Source organism: Vigna unguiculata, chromosome 3 (assembly GCF_004118075.2).
Source record: "Vigna unguiculata cultivar IT97K-499-35 chromosome 3, ASM411807v1, whole genome shotgun sequence".
In the NCBI taxonomy this organism is placed as follows: Eukaryota; Viridiplantae; Streptophyta; class Magnoliopsida; order Fabales; family Fabaceae; genus Vigna; species Vigna unguiculata.
The window spans coordinates 5,218,333-5,231,688 of record NC_040281.1 but is presented as its reverse complement, the minus strand read 5'-3'; the positions used below and the strand labels follow the sequence as shown (position 1 = coordinate 5,231,688).

The 13,356-nt window shown below is 35.4% G+C and overlaps 3 protein-coding genes across 3 annotated transcripts; 2 read left to right on the top strand and 1 right to left on the bottom strand.

The window, feature by feature from the left end:
- Positions 1-198: 198 nt before the first annotated feature.
- On the top strand, positions 199-3,437 carry LOC114178735 (NAC domain-containing protein 82-like). Its single transcript, XM_028064794.1, has 4 exons — positions 199-859; positions 1,186-1,463; positions 1,839-2,183; positions 2,810-3,437. The coding sequence occupies exons 1-4, from the start codon at positions 703-705 to the stop codon at positions 3,035-3,037; spliced, it is 1,008 nt and encodes a 335-aa protein (XP_027920595.1). The 5' UTR covers positions 199-702; the 3' UTR covers positions 3,038-3,437.
- Positions 3,438-3,707: 270 nt separating this feature from the next.
- LOC114178734 (BTB/POZ domain-containing protein At2g13690-like) lies at positions 3,708-6,250 on the bottom strand. The gene is made up of 2 exons (XM_028064793.1): positions 5,507-6,250; positions 3,708-5,020 (listed from the first exon to the last, which is right to left on the bottom strand). The coding sequence occupies exons 1-2, from the start codon at positions 6,083-6,085 to the stop codon at positions 4,088-4,090; spliced, it is 1,512 nt and encodes a 503-aa protein (XP_027920594.1). The 5' UTR covers positions 6,086-6,250; the 3' UTR covers positions 3,708-4,087.
- A 2,430-nt stretch (positions 6,251-8,680) lies between these two features.
- On the top strand, positions 8,681-10,179 carry LOC114177437. The gene is made up of 3 exons (XM_028062774.1): positions 8,681-8,916; positions 9,012-9,074; positions 9,770-10,179. Exons 1-3 carry the CDS (start codon positions 8,827-8,829, stop codon positions 9,938-9,940), a joined length of 324 nt encoding a protein of 107 aa, XP_027918575.1. The 5' UTR covers positions 8,681-8,826; the 3' UTR covers positions 9,941-10,179.
- The last annotated feature ends 3,177 nt before the right edge of the window (positions 10,180-13,356 follow it).

The following is a 13,356-nucleotide window of genomic DNA, read 5'->3' as shown; positions in this document are numbered from 1 at the left end:
AAAATTCTTTTATATATGATTATAGATAAAATAAAATAAAATTCTTTTACATTCGTCACTTTAAAATTTATTTACATGTAATCAATTTTAATTTTATTAAAAGTTTTTTCTTATTGGTTGTATTTGCTGGGCCAGGAGTCCAGAACCTTCACCGTGTTCCGGACGCGGTTGCTATGCTACTACACCCTCTCTAGTAACACTCCCTCACTTGCAATTCTATTTTCAGACCAAACACATATAGAGAGAGAGAGTAGCTTAATTCCCTTACAAAAATTCACCCTTCTCGCTTAGTACCAAATCCGATCGCAACTTCAATTTTCTTCTTCCTCTCTCTCTTCTCTCTTCCTCACATACTCATCCGAGCTTCGTCGCTCGTTCCCTCTCTCGAATTGATCCATTTTCCATTTAGGGTTTCACCGCGCCGATGTCTCTTTACCTTGAAATTGGAGTGTCTTTATCCATCGTCGGCCGCCGCTCCTGTTTCACTAACCGTGCAAGGCTTCGCTGTTCCTCGAGGATCCGCTTTCGCCACTGGACTTGACACATCTCTCTACCATTTAGGGTTTTCTTTTCTTTTCCTTCCTTGCACACGTCGTTCCTCAAATACTAGTAATCGTTGTTCACGCACGAGGTTTCCATTCAAATTTTAAAAGTAAACTAAAAAAAAACGAAAGTGTTGTGTTGTGTTTTATTTTCGATTCGATGGCTGTATCGAAATTGATACCGGGGTTTCGATTCCACCCCTCTGGTGTCGAGTTAGTCGTGTACTTTCTGAAAAGGAAAGTGATGGGAAAAAAGTTCTTTGGTGGTGCCATTGCTGAACTTGACATATACAAATATGCTCCATGGGATCTGCCAGGTACATACCCCAATTTAGCTTAGTTGTGTAATCTTCAATTAGAAAAAAATTTCTTCCTAAACAGTTATGGGTAAAAAAAGTGAAATGATTGAGCTAAATCAAACTCTGCACTTCTGTAATTTGGAGAAAATAGAGAGATTATATGAAAGCTAAGTGCATAAGTTGATTCTAGCTTTTATAGAAAAAAGTTTAATTAATTTCGAAATCTTATTTTTTTTTTTAATTGGTAAATGATTATGGAGGAGCTTATTCAATCAGGACTATTGACTGCGTCCTTTTGTTTGCTTGAAATTAATGAGTTTACTTTTTGGTGGATTGTTTTTCAGCTAAGTCTTGTCTAAGAACTGGGGAATTGGAATGGTACTTCTTCTGCCCGCTGGAGAAGAAATATGGGAGTGGGAGTAGGATGAAGCGCGCTACTGAAATTGGGTACTGGAAAGCTACTGGGAGGGATAGAGTTGTTCAGCACAATCATAAAACGGTGGGGATGATTAGAACACTGATATTTCACAAGGGTAAATCGCCGAAAGGTGAAAGAACCAATTGGGTTATGCATGAGCATAGGCTTGAAGATAAGGACCTTGCTGACAAAGGAATTGCACAGGTATCCTTTTACAGCTTGATTATTATGCACTGTTAAAATATTTTTTGTAAAAGAGCTCTATTACAGTTTATTGTTAACTGTTTGATATATGGAAGTTTATAGAAGTTGTGCCTTTGATTGTAAATGAACGTAACATAAGGATGTATGGTATCATTCTTGCTACTGTTGGTATCTATGAATGCTCTAATTTAGGGTGGCTGTATGCTGCCTCCTACTGTGTTGCTGTTGCATTCAATATTTTGCCTTGTACCTGTTAAGAGATTTGTTGTCTATTTCTATATAACTTAGTTTGGTGCCCTTCACACATTCTTAAACTCAGTTGCTGATTTTTACATCTTGTATTTTAATTGCTCTCCTGGTGTGTTTTTGTGATAGCATTCCTATGTAGTCTGCAAGGTATTTGAAAAGGAAGGTCTTGGTCCCAGGAATGGTGCGCAATATGCAAGACCATTTAATGAGGAAGAGTGGAACGATGAAGAACTGGACATACCTTGTACTGCTTCAACAGCACCAGTTCCCATCTTGCCTATGACATCCGATGCCTCTGTCCCAACGGACAATCCCGTCCCTGCTAGTGGATATACATCATGTCTATCAACATCAATGCCTGTACCTGGCACAGCGGATCCTTCTGATCCAAATGATCAAGTTGTTAACAATGATGATGAAGATATTTTACGGATGAACGATATTTCTGAAGATGGTGACAAATTGTCTGAGGTTTAGTATTTATTTCTTGTTTGTGTTCTTTTGGGAAATGCTGGAAGCCTATACTGTTTCTTTTTCTTTGTGTGATGTTTCAGCACTTCTTGTTTTCTGTAGTGTTTATGACCGTATCTATCCTCTTGTATTGCCTTCATAATTCCGTTGTCATTTTATCAATTGATTGTGGTGTATGGGTTTATGCTAGATATCTGTGGAAAGTGAATATATTCTTGTTGCCCTGGGTATGTTGTATTAGACATGCACTCTGGTTTGCTTTCTGTGCACACACCATTCTTTTTAGTATTATAATTTGTTTTATACTCTTCTCAGAAGTTATATTTTAAAGGTTTTAAGGCCCACATACAAAAAGCCGTAGCTGTCTATCTAGGTGTTCTGCTTTTTGAGCCAAGTGTCATCAAAGAATCTGGTGGGCTTGTCGCCCTACCCCTCTTAATTTTGTTTTAAAATGCCTTCAATCTTTCTGGAAATGATGATAACAATGAGATTTGAAACTTTATCCTTCCACTAGCTTAATTCAGTGTTTGTTTATCTGCATTTTAGCCTATGTATGCACTTTGTCATGTAATATGCTTGTGTGTATTCCTTGGTTGATGTTGATTTTTGTTCTTGTGTGATAACAGAAGGCTGATAATGATCCAAAAAAGATTGCTGGGGATGTACCACCTTTACCCGAATTTTTCGAGGGCTTGGATGCCTACTGGGATGCTTATCATGCTGGTATTTCCTCTGGCCAGAATGCTGAATTTAGCACAAACGGAATGGTTACCACAGATGATGTCTGGAGCTCGGACTTCCTACAGTTATCTGATCTAGACATCCCATTGGTCTGGCCGAATACACAACCTTAAACTTAACAATATACGCAATAAAGGGGCTGTTTTGGCGACTGACCTTTGGCACCTAGCCAGATGGCCATTTAAATAATTGTTTTAGATTTAAATATCTTTTTGGTTTCCTATGTATGGAGACTAAGTTTTATTTTGAAAATAGTCTTTTTGGTCCTTCATCATCAACTATACTATCATAAATTGGGGACCAAAAGTATTCTATTTTTAAATTAGGAGAAAAAGAAATCAATTTCAAGTCTGATTGATCAAATGCGAACTTGATCCCAATTTGGGTATCAGATATTGAAGCCACTGTTTTAGGCTATTCCGCGCTTTGAATTTTGACACTTAAGTCCGTGAAGGATTGTCTGCATTTTTCATTTTAGAATTTCTTTCTCATGATAGAAGTTGTTTATTTCAACATGTTCACTTCTGAAATTTGTTATCGTGATGTATTCGAGATAGACACTGAATTCCGAAGGTCTTGCTATCTGCCGTAAGAACTGTTGTGGATTTGTTACTAATTCAATAATTAGCTGGTATAATCGTGTTTAGAAAAATTTCAATGATTTTATCATCAAGTTTTATAATTCTAGCTCCAAATTACCCATTCTAAAAGCTCGAATGCGGCATTCGCCATCTCCGTTCCTGTTTCTCATAACTAATCTCAGCAAATGGTTAGGTACACATGTTAGGAAATAAATAAGTTATGAGCAAACAATATACAGCACAACTCTTGATTTGTTGAGATTCTTGGCAATCACGGCGGCTTTGGGGGAAGCTAGATTTACACTTTTCTGTCCGCAAAATCTATCCTTATTCCATTTACACCTAAGTGGACTCGATCAAGTTGAAAAACATGGGCAGCGATCCTAGGAGATAGAGTAGAAGCCTTCAGGTTTTAATTCACCGCAGTCGACAAACAACAAAGAGGAAAACATCTAGAAAATCTGATGCCAGTCAGTTGCCAAGGTAATGATCCTACTTAACTTCGTTATTCAGTTCAAATAAATTAGAATCTCTCACTTAATTCCAACTCTAAACACTAGAAAAGACAAATCACGATACCATCTATCTTGATTCAACAGCCTCAGAGCCTCTTAAGAAAGATCTACGCCACCAAATTTGGAATGCCTTGCCCATATTTGGGCACTCAGTGCCATGTCTTGAAAAATGCCGAAACCATTCCATAAACAGCACATATTGCTGCTTTAAAGGTAAAGTAAGCAGTGTCTGCCCCATAGCCTCTTCCAAGGCCTTCATATCAAGCCCTTTCTTGCATCTTTGAAGCCAACCAAAGTCCAACAGCATAGGTCCAAACCACGCTTGGAGAAGCCCTGATCTAGCCTCCAAAGGGCATTGCAGTTTTCTCGTACCCATAGCAACAAATAGAAGTGCTGAGACTCTACTGAGCTCATATCTTATCATAGGAGAGGTAACGTCATGCATTTTAAGAAGCTTTTCCTGACCTGCCCATACATCCACAAAGTCCTCTGCCACTTGCCCATCCACCATAATTTCAAGCAACCAGTTGATGTTATCAACCTGTCTTGAGATCCGCTCAATCAGAGGCTTGCTCGTGTCTTTTGTAATCACCCTTTCAGTACGCATACTATCTGATGCCTCTTCAAAGAGACTGATAAGTGAACTCAAACACGACTCACAAACAGTAAATAGATCCTCCTTGCTAAGCTCAAGATGGCTCTTCTCATACACAGAACTTTTGCAAAGAAGACCCTTCACTAGTGACTTCATTTCACTTCTGGCATTTGCATCCTCCGAAGTGGTGATAGATCGAACAAGTTGTTGTGCAACGTTTGGCCGCGAATCTACTGAGTCGTGCAAGTACAGTCTTCCCAAAATGTCTCTTGTTGTTGCATCATCGAACTCAAATCTTGTGAAAAGGCTCCTCAGTTTCTCTTCTTCCTCCTCAGTCCAAGGAACCGCCTCAAGGTACTTTAAACAACACCGAACGCCCTTAGTGAACATAATTCCTGCTGAAACCTAGCAATATATATCAGGTCAACCTCAGCCAAAGATTAAGTGCTACTTTCTATGCACGTTCAATCATCCCAACTAATATTGAAATATCAACTATTCTAATCTAATACCAGCATTCATATATTTGATTCCATACAGTGAAACTGATTCTAGACTTCAAATTCATTTTGTAATTAAAAGAATTTTAGATAGCTTTTATACTAAAATGTTTATATCTAAGTTTTATGGTTAACATGGAAAACTTTATTGCAAGTTTTTTTCAAGAGACAGGACGATTCTTCAATTCTACTCCAACTTGATAAGATTCCGATGTTGGTAAAATTTCTTCTCCAAACCAATTACATATTCAAATCTTGAAGTCGAGAACAATGATAAAACTAAAACAACCCCTTTATCCACCGGCCGCAACAAAATGAGTAATTTTGTCAAACGAAAAACTCGCGAATGTAAGTAAAATGAACAAAGATCAAAAGGTGAAGAAATAGGAACCTCTAAAATGTCAATGGAGCGAAAAACGCCAACGTTGATGAGCTTCTTTGTGATGCAATCATCATCTTCAAACATAAGCTCAATGGTGTCACTGAACACACCCAAGTTCTCCACCTCCATCGTCGCTCCACCCCCACCTCTCTTGCAATCCGCTATCAAACCCGCAAACACCTCCGAGTTCGCTTCAAGAACCTCTGAGTCTACCTCCATCACCATGCTCCCCCCGTTCTTGCCTCGCAGCTTTAGCTTCACGTCCAGCGCCGCGGCATCCGCCACCGTCGGCGGGGAGGGAGCGCGAAAGCTAGGGGATCGGAGTTGCGACACGGAGGGGGTGGGATCGGAGTCAATGGGAGAGACTCTTCCCGGCGACAAGATCCGGCGCGGGTCGATCCGGCCCACGATGGGGAACCCGGATTTGGCGCTCTGAGGAGAGTTAGGGACCGAAACGCTGCGTTTGGGAAAGGGTTGCGCTCTGTGAGGCGATTTTGAGATTGAAGTGAGTTCAGGACTAGCGGGAGGGATTGCGAACGAGCAGCACCACGCTCGCCGGCGAGGCTTCCGGTGGGACCACCGTTTCATTGGGCAAGTCACCGGTTAGAGAGAGAGAGACAGAGTAAGAGAGAGATAGTGAAGTTGTATTGTGTTTCTTCTCGACAATGGCGATGCTTTATTGGACTGTTCTTTTAGTTTGTGTTTGGGTGAAGAAAACGAGGATAACTTGTTTTTCCTTTTATTTTTTTTCCTTTTTTCAGCTTCATTTGTATAAGTTGAGACTTGACCCTTGCATTAATACAAGTTTTGGGTTTTAATTTTTTCCTTGTTTGTGTTGTGGCATTTATCATTTTCTTATTACCTCACATGCCCTCTTCTGGTATATAGGTACACTCTACCGTTGCACTCATACAGAGGGTTTTTTACCAAATTTTTGCTATCACATTTTCATTTTCATAATCGGTAATTTTGTTGAGGTCTGTAAAGTTTGTTAAGAGAAGATATTTAAGGATTATAATGTGGATTAAGATGTGATAATTGGTTGAGGAAAGGTAGTTGGGAAGATTAAGAGGGAAAAAGAAAGGAAGTGGGGCCTAACATGATTGCATTTGCATTTGTATTTGAGTGATAAGAAAGTGACAAGAGGATAAGTGATGATGAAGAAACATAGCATCATTTTGGGAAAATGTTAAAAGGGTTTGTGAGTGAGTGGCACCAACAGCATAAAGCCATAGACAAGCAGCACCAACCATGGAACTTGCCAAATTCCCATATGTATTAGTCAACAACCAAATAAGATGGAAACAAATAATTTCATCCTCAAATTTTAAATATAATCATTTAACTTGGGTTTTTCTCATATTCCTTTTTTTTTCTGGTAACTACCATTATTATAATGTTGAATTTTGTCACAGACATAAAATTAATTAAAAATTAACATAACACAATTCAGTTTTATATTATTCTTAATTTACTATTTAACTTTATTGTAACATCGACTGTGTTGTTAGTTCTTTGTCTTAAAAGATACTTGAATTCGTATTATCTTATTTCAAAGTTTTATCCTTTTATATATATATATATATATATATATATATATATATATATATATTATTCCTCTCCCCTCTCAGTTCATGATCACAATCCCAACTTTATTCGTTGGCAACACTAGCATAACCCAAAATCAGCATCAATATTACATGTCCCTCATCTAAGTCACAATAAACAAAAAGCTTTTGGATAAGAGTCCTGATTAGTGAGAACAGGAGGAAGACGAGTAGTGACTTAACTAACTACTTACTTTAATTTTCAACAAATTTTTTGACAAACTAATCATAAAACATAACATCATCATACAATAAATTAATAGCACACATAAATTCCAAGCTCTAGTCAAAAGGGTATAACATCCAATATATAATTTTTTTATCTTTTATTTATTTTTTCTTAGTGTCTTATATAAAAATAAAATTAAAACATATATATTTCCAAATGCCGTAAATGGATTTCAAAATCTAGTAATTATCTTGACCAAATTTCGAAATTCGTTAATTTTCTTAATCCAATTTCGTAATCCAATTTAAGTAATTATCGGATTTGAAAATATATATATATATATATATATATATATTTGTTTATTTATTTTATTTTTATATGAAGTACTAAAAACATAAATAAAATTCGGATGTTTAAATTTTATTTATTTATTCTTTTAATATTTTATATTAAAAAATAAAAGAATATATATATATATATAAGTAAATATATAAAAATTAAAAAATAAAATTAACCGAATTTAGAAATCCGTTTTAAAACATTTTACAGACTATTTTGGAGATTTTTTTAAATTTTGGGGGGTGGTGAAAAAAATAATTGGTGGTGGAGGAAGAAACTCCCCTGTTTAATAGGGGAGTATAGGAACAGAGTGCCATAGTAAGGAACCCATATGATGCCTAGTTTGGGAGCTAATCATTGTACCCTTGTTGGGCTCATGACTCGGGCCTTGATCCAACTGGGATCCCTATTATATTAAAGCCTTTTTATCTTTTCCTAATTTATATTTTCAATAAAATACCCAAACCTTTGATATTGACGAAAAGTTGGGAAGTGAAAATGGTAGAAAGAAGAAGAAGAAAGAGAAAGTTTGAGAGGGATGGGAAAGCGAGTCACAGAATAATTGACCCAAAGGGAATAGAATATTATTATGAATGAATCCAGCAAAGGAAATCAAAGAGTCACGTGCATGCAGCATCGTAGGCCTCAATTTGGGCCCAACAAATCTTACGTCTCCATCCCCAACGATTCACAGAATCACATGCGTACACGTTTATCACCCTCCGTCGAGCGACGTGGCCCAAGCCGAAGCCGGTGACCGCCCACCGATTCTTCCAGTGTCAACCCTCATCAAACACGTAACTGCAGAAAACAAAAAAATCAAACATATTCTCACGCTATTTTCTCTCTGTTTTCTACTTTTAGAAACCATACAAAACACGTTCGCATGACCTAGGTGTTTCCATTTTCTCTATTCGTACAGCGTCATTTGGGAGTGCCATCTGTATCATCACCCACGAATCCACCCTGCCACGTGCACCCCACCTTCTCCCTCGCCACGTTGTTGCGTGCCGTCACAATAGACCGCCATCAATGTCTCTCTTCCTTCTCTGTTCCTGTTCCTGTTCCTCCACTATATAAGCCACCCACCTCAACGTCCTTTGTTGTTTCCATATACACCACCATTCACAAAGTAACAAGCTTTTCTCATTTTATGATCGGCTTTGCATTTGGGTATCATTGCCATAATATATCAGGGAACAAGAACAACAAAAATGGAGGCTCCCATGTTACCCCTTGGAAGGACTTCTTCAATCGAAAGGGAACCCAGAACTCTCAATATCCACCAAATTCAATCGGCTAGGGTAAGTCACCGTTCATTTCTTTCATTTTGTTCTTCTATATCACGTCATCAACATGGGATGATTTGATTTAATGTTGGTGTGGTGGATTTCAACAGGAACTGGCAATATATATATTGAACACAAAGACCATAGAAGAAGCTTCCAGAATTTTCACGGAGGTAAATATATATATATGTATATCCACTTCTGCTCCTTTTTATATATTTTCTGCAATTGTTGAAAACATGTTAAGTAGTATGATTTGAAGACACGCATGCATGAAACCTTGGGATCTTGTTTCCGTGTGTGAAATTTTCTTTTAATGGTAATCTTCTATGATTATGTTTGCATGAAGATTTACGGCTCTTGGCATGCAAAGAAACGTGCGTGCGTTAGTTTATAGTTTTTGTAAGGCAATTGCAAGTTGAAGGGGTATAAGTAGACAAATCACAGCAAATATTACTAATTAATGCTATATATACAGTTTTATTGTGATTCTTAATTAATGGATTTAATACTTTAATTTTTATAAATAATTTGAAAATTTAAACAATTATACATAAAGGTTGGAGTTACTTGTACAAAACTACTAGCTATTGTCTTTAAACTTTCGGTTAAGAGCTTAAACAAAAATGTAGTACTTATTAATTAGTGATGATAATCGTTTGTCGACCCACAACCCTCTTTTAGATCGAAGGTGGTTTAAGGTGGTGTCCAACTAGGTTTAACTCATGTGTTTCATTTCATTGAATCTCCATGAATTTTTCCTCACCATCTTCTGAAAAATTAAAACTTGCATTGGTGAAATGATAATATAAACTTCCATTTTGTTTTGTTCTTTAATTGATGAACCATAATTGTTAAATATTGGCAGGGGTTGCAACCAGTGGTGAGTGGCGCTTGCTGCTTAGGATCCGGCACAACAATGGACATAGACATAGACATAGATTTGGGTGAAGAACTGGAACTGATGAATTCCAAAGACGCAACAACACAAGTAGCTCCAGCAGCAGCATTCAGGGACATAGCATCAGCACCTTTCTAGAACAATAATTCAACAACTCAATTGACTTTGAGTTGTGCAATAATTGTAGAAATTGTACATATCTTGAGTTGAAGTTTTGGGTTCCCAACAATTTCATTTGATTCGTTATTCCTTTTTCCATTGGATGTTTTTCCAATGTGTTGGGTTGTTTAACTGCCTCATCTTGCATGTTTAAGTACACGACAAGGCGTTGTAAAATAATTGGAACTCGATTATATATATATATTTAAAATTATGGACGGTTTGTTCAAGTGGAGCAATTCAATTTGTCTCTTCGTCAATTTGATTAGTTAGCTTTCAAAAACCGAAAGCTATATATATATATATATATATATATATATATATATATATATATATATATATATATCATATAATATTGTAATGCAATTCGGTATCGTTAGTGGAGAACCTCGTACTGTGTCCGACAAAGATTGGAAGAAGGAAGAGAGATGAATTAATTAACAATTGAGATGATCTAGAATAAGGGCTGAAAAGTTATACCTGTGCAACACACAGTTGGTAAGAGATCCACTTGAAAATACTTATAAAAAACTATTCCCACCTTTACCTAATTATGTCTTTTTCCACATAAATACACCACATAGAAGTACAGAAAAAGTGAATAAAAATAAATCTGGCGACTCATAAATTTGGTTTAAATTTTCTTAAAATTAACTATTTTGATTCCGGTTAATGTGTATAACTTTTAACAGGTTTAACAAAAATAATTTGGTATATGTTATTTTAATGGTATGTCAATATTTTCTGTTAACATCGCTATATAATTCTACATACAAAAAATTTATTTTATTTTTTGTTTAATTTTAGAAAAATTAATGATTAAAGATGTTTATAAAACATTCTCATTCACTATTATATTCAAACAAATGTAAGTGGTTTTCCATCATTTTTTTTGGCTCTATAGTTCCTATAGTTTCTCATAAATAAATGGAGTGAATGACACACGAACTAGCTAAATTTAATATTTAAAGAAACTCATTTGATAAAGTAAGTAATTTTTCTTAACGCTAAAATATATTTAATTATCTATCTATGTGTATGAAGTGATGATAATTATATAGGAACGAGAATTTGAAATTGTGTTTTTCTTCAATCGGTATAGTCTTTTGTTTTTATATTCTTTTATCTCCTTTATCTGCATGAATTTCGCAGCTTGCTACCTCAGTCCGTTCATGCTTGGTCGGTATCATGCATAAATTGTCAACAAAGGGTTTTGGTCTCTTCATGATTAAGGTTCTTGATCTCCAACTCCACCATGTGTAGAGATTTTCCTTTCTTCTGCCTCACATTAAGGAGTGCCAGGGTAGTGAGGTGACGGGGCTGCTTAGTGGCCAACTGCGTCAAAGGACGTCACATGATAATAAATTCTATAATAATAAATATAATTAATTTACTTTTTTTATTGTGCTATTTATATTATGATCAAGAATCTTCACTTAGATAAGTCTTAGTCTACATGATTAATTATCTTAATTAAACTGAGTAATCTACAATTATACTTTAGATTTTATCTTTAATTAATTATCTTTTACCATTGTTAATGAATTGATTGTCAAGATGTCTTAATCAATACCTTACAAGTATTAATACATTTAGGTCAAGTACATCTTAATCCAAATTATCAAGGTGTAGTCAAACATATGTAATGCAATTTATTTTTTCTAAAAATTAGTAAGAAAAAAATAATATTTACAATGATTATTAATTTAAAATTAATAATTATAATTATAATTAATTTATATATTATTAAATATATATTTCTAACTAAATTGATCCTTTACATAAATATAATTGTACTCTCATCAAAATTAAAGCAATACAACAACCCATTAAGAACCAAGTACTATATACTCTACTTTAACATGTTTGTCGAGCTTGCAGACTTTTACAATAATAAAGATCGCAACATAATTAACGATTATTACAACATTTTTTATTTTAGATCATACTAAACTTATTCACATGTAAAAAATCGTAGCCTAAAAGTAGAAAAAGACTACAGTTTTATAAACATGGTTTAAGAATGGTTAAATCACATGATTTTATTGATGAACATTTCAAAATGGTTCCTTTTCTTTGTTGATTGAAATCCAATTATTTTCTAAAAGTTGGAGCTTAACTTTGTTCCATGAATGTAATGTGATAATTTACACTTCAATATAGTTTAATTAAATACTTATACATATATTATCATCCACCCATTCATTTGATATCAATCACTATTGTATTGTATAGAACCCAGATCATCCCTTATACAACTAAAACCAAAATAGGTATACAAAGATCATATTTGATAAGGTAACTAGTATCATCACAAATAATATTGTAAATATAAATGTAATACTAATTTAAATAATTTTGATAATTGAACAAATAGTTATGTCAAAGTAAAATAAAATTTTAGTTTGGAGTCATGTATATGATTTTCATAAACTTTTATTTCACAAAATAAAGTTTTTTTATTTTATTTTTAAAGTAAAATAAAAAATATAGTTTGTGTGCATCACATAGACTATCCATGCAGATTGTTTCAAAGCAAACCGTACAAGTAGCAGATGGCATGTAATATATATAGTAGGGTTGATGAAATTGGTTAGACAGAAACAGACGAGAAGAGGAAAACGGACTTCCATTCAATTCAAATTCCATTCTCTTTCTTTCTCTTCTTTCACTCCCTCTCCTCACTTTTTCTTCTTTTCTCTTACCCTTAACATCCGGAAACTATGTTCTTCCAGACATTCTCACTCCCACATTATCCTATCATATATATACTTCTAGATCATTCTTTCGCTCATTTTTTTTTCTTTCAATCTTCACCTTAATTTCTGTTTCTCTCACTTCTCAATTCCTTCTATTCACAATGCTCATTGATGCAGTACCCTACACCACCGTCATCTGAGATCCAAGATTCCGATTCTTTAATTTCCGGCATTACGGAACAGGTACAAACGTTGAATTATATCTCACCGTTATTATTGGTTGTTATACATAAAAGAATGAATGAGAGGTGAAATGTGTATGTAGACAGGCGGTGAAGAGAAACAATGGCGAGTGCGGAACATACACTGAATCGGCGTCCGTCAAGAAGCGCCGCAACCACCACATTTTCTTCGGAGGTATTCGACAACGAAGTTGTGCCCTCATCACTCGCCTCCATCTCGCCAATTCTCAGAGTCGCCAATGAGATAGAGAGCGAGCGTCCCAGGGTTGCTTATCTCTGTACGAATGAATAATCAACAATAGCTTTGTGATTATTATTGTTATCAGCCTAATCAATTGTTGCAAAATTAAACCATGTAAATAAATATGTGCAGGTCGGTTCTTTGCCTTTGAGAAAGCGCATAGGCTGGACCAGAGTTCTAGCGGGCGTGGTGTTAGGCAGTTCAAGACCTTGT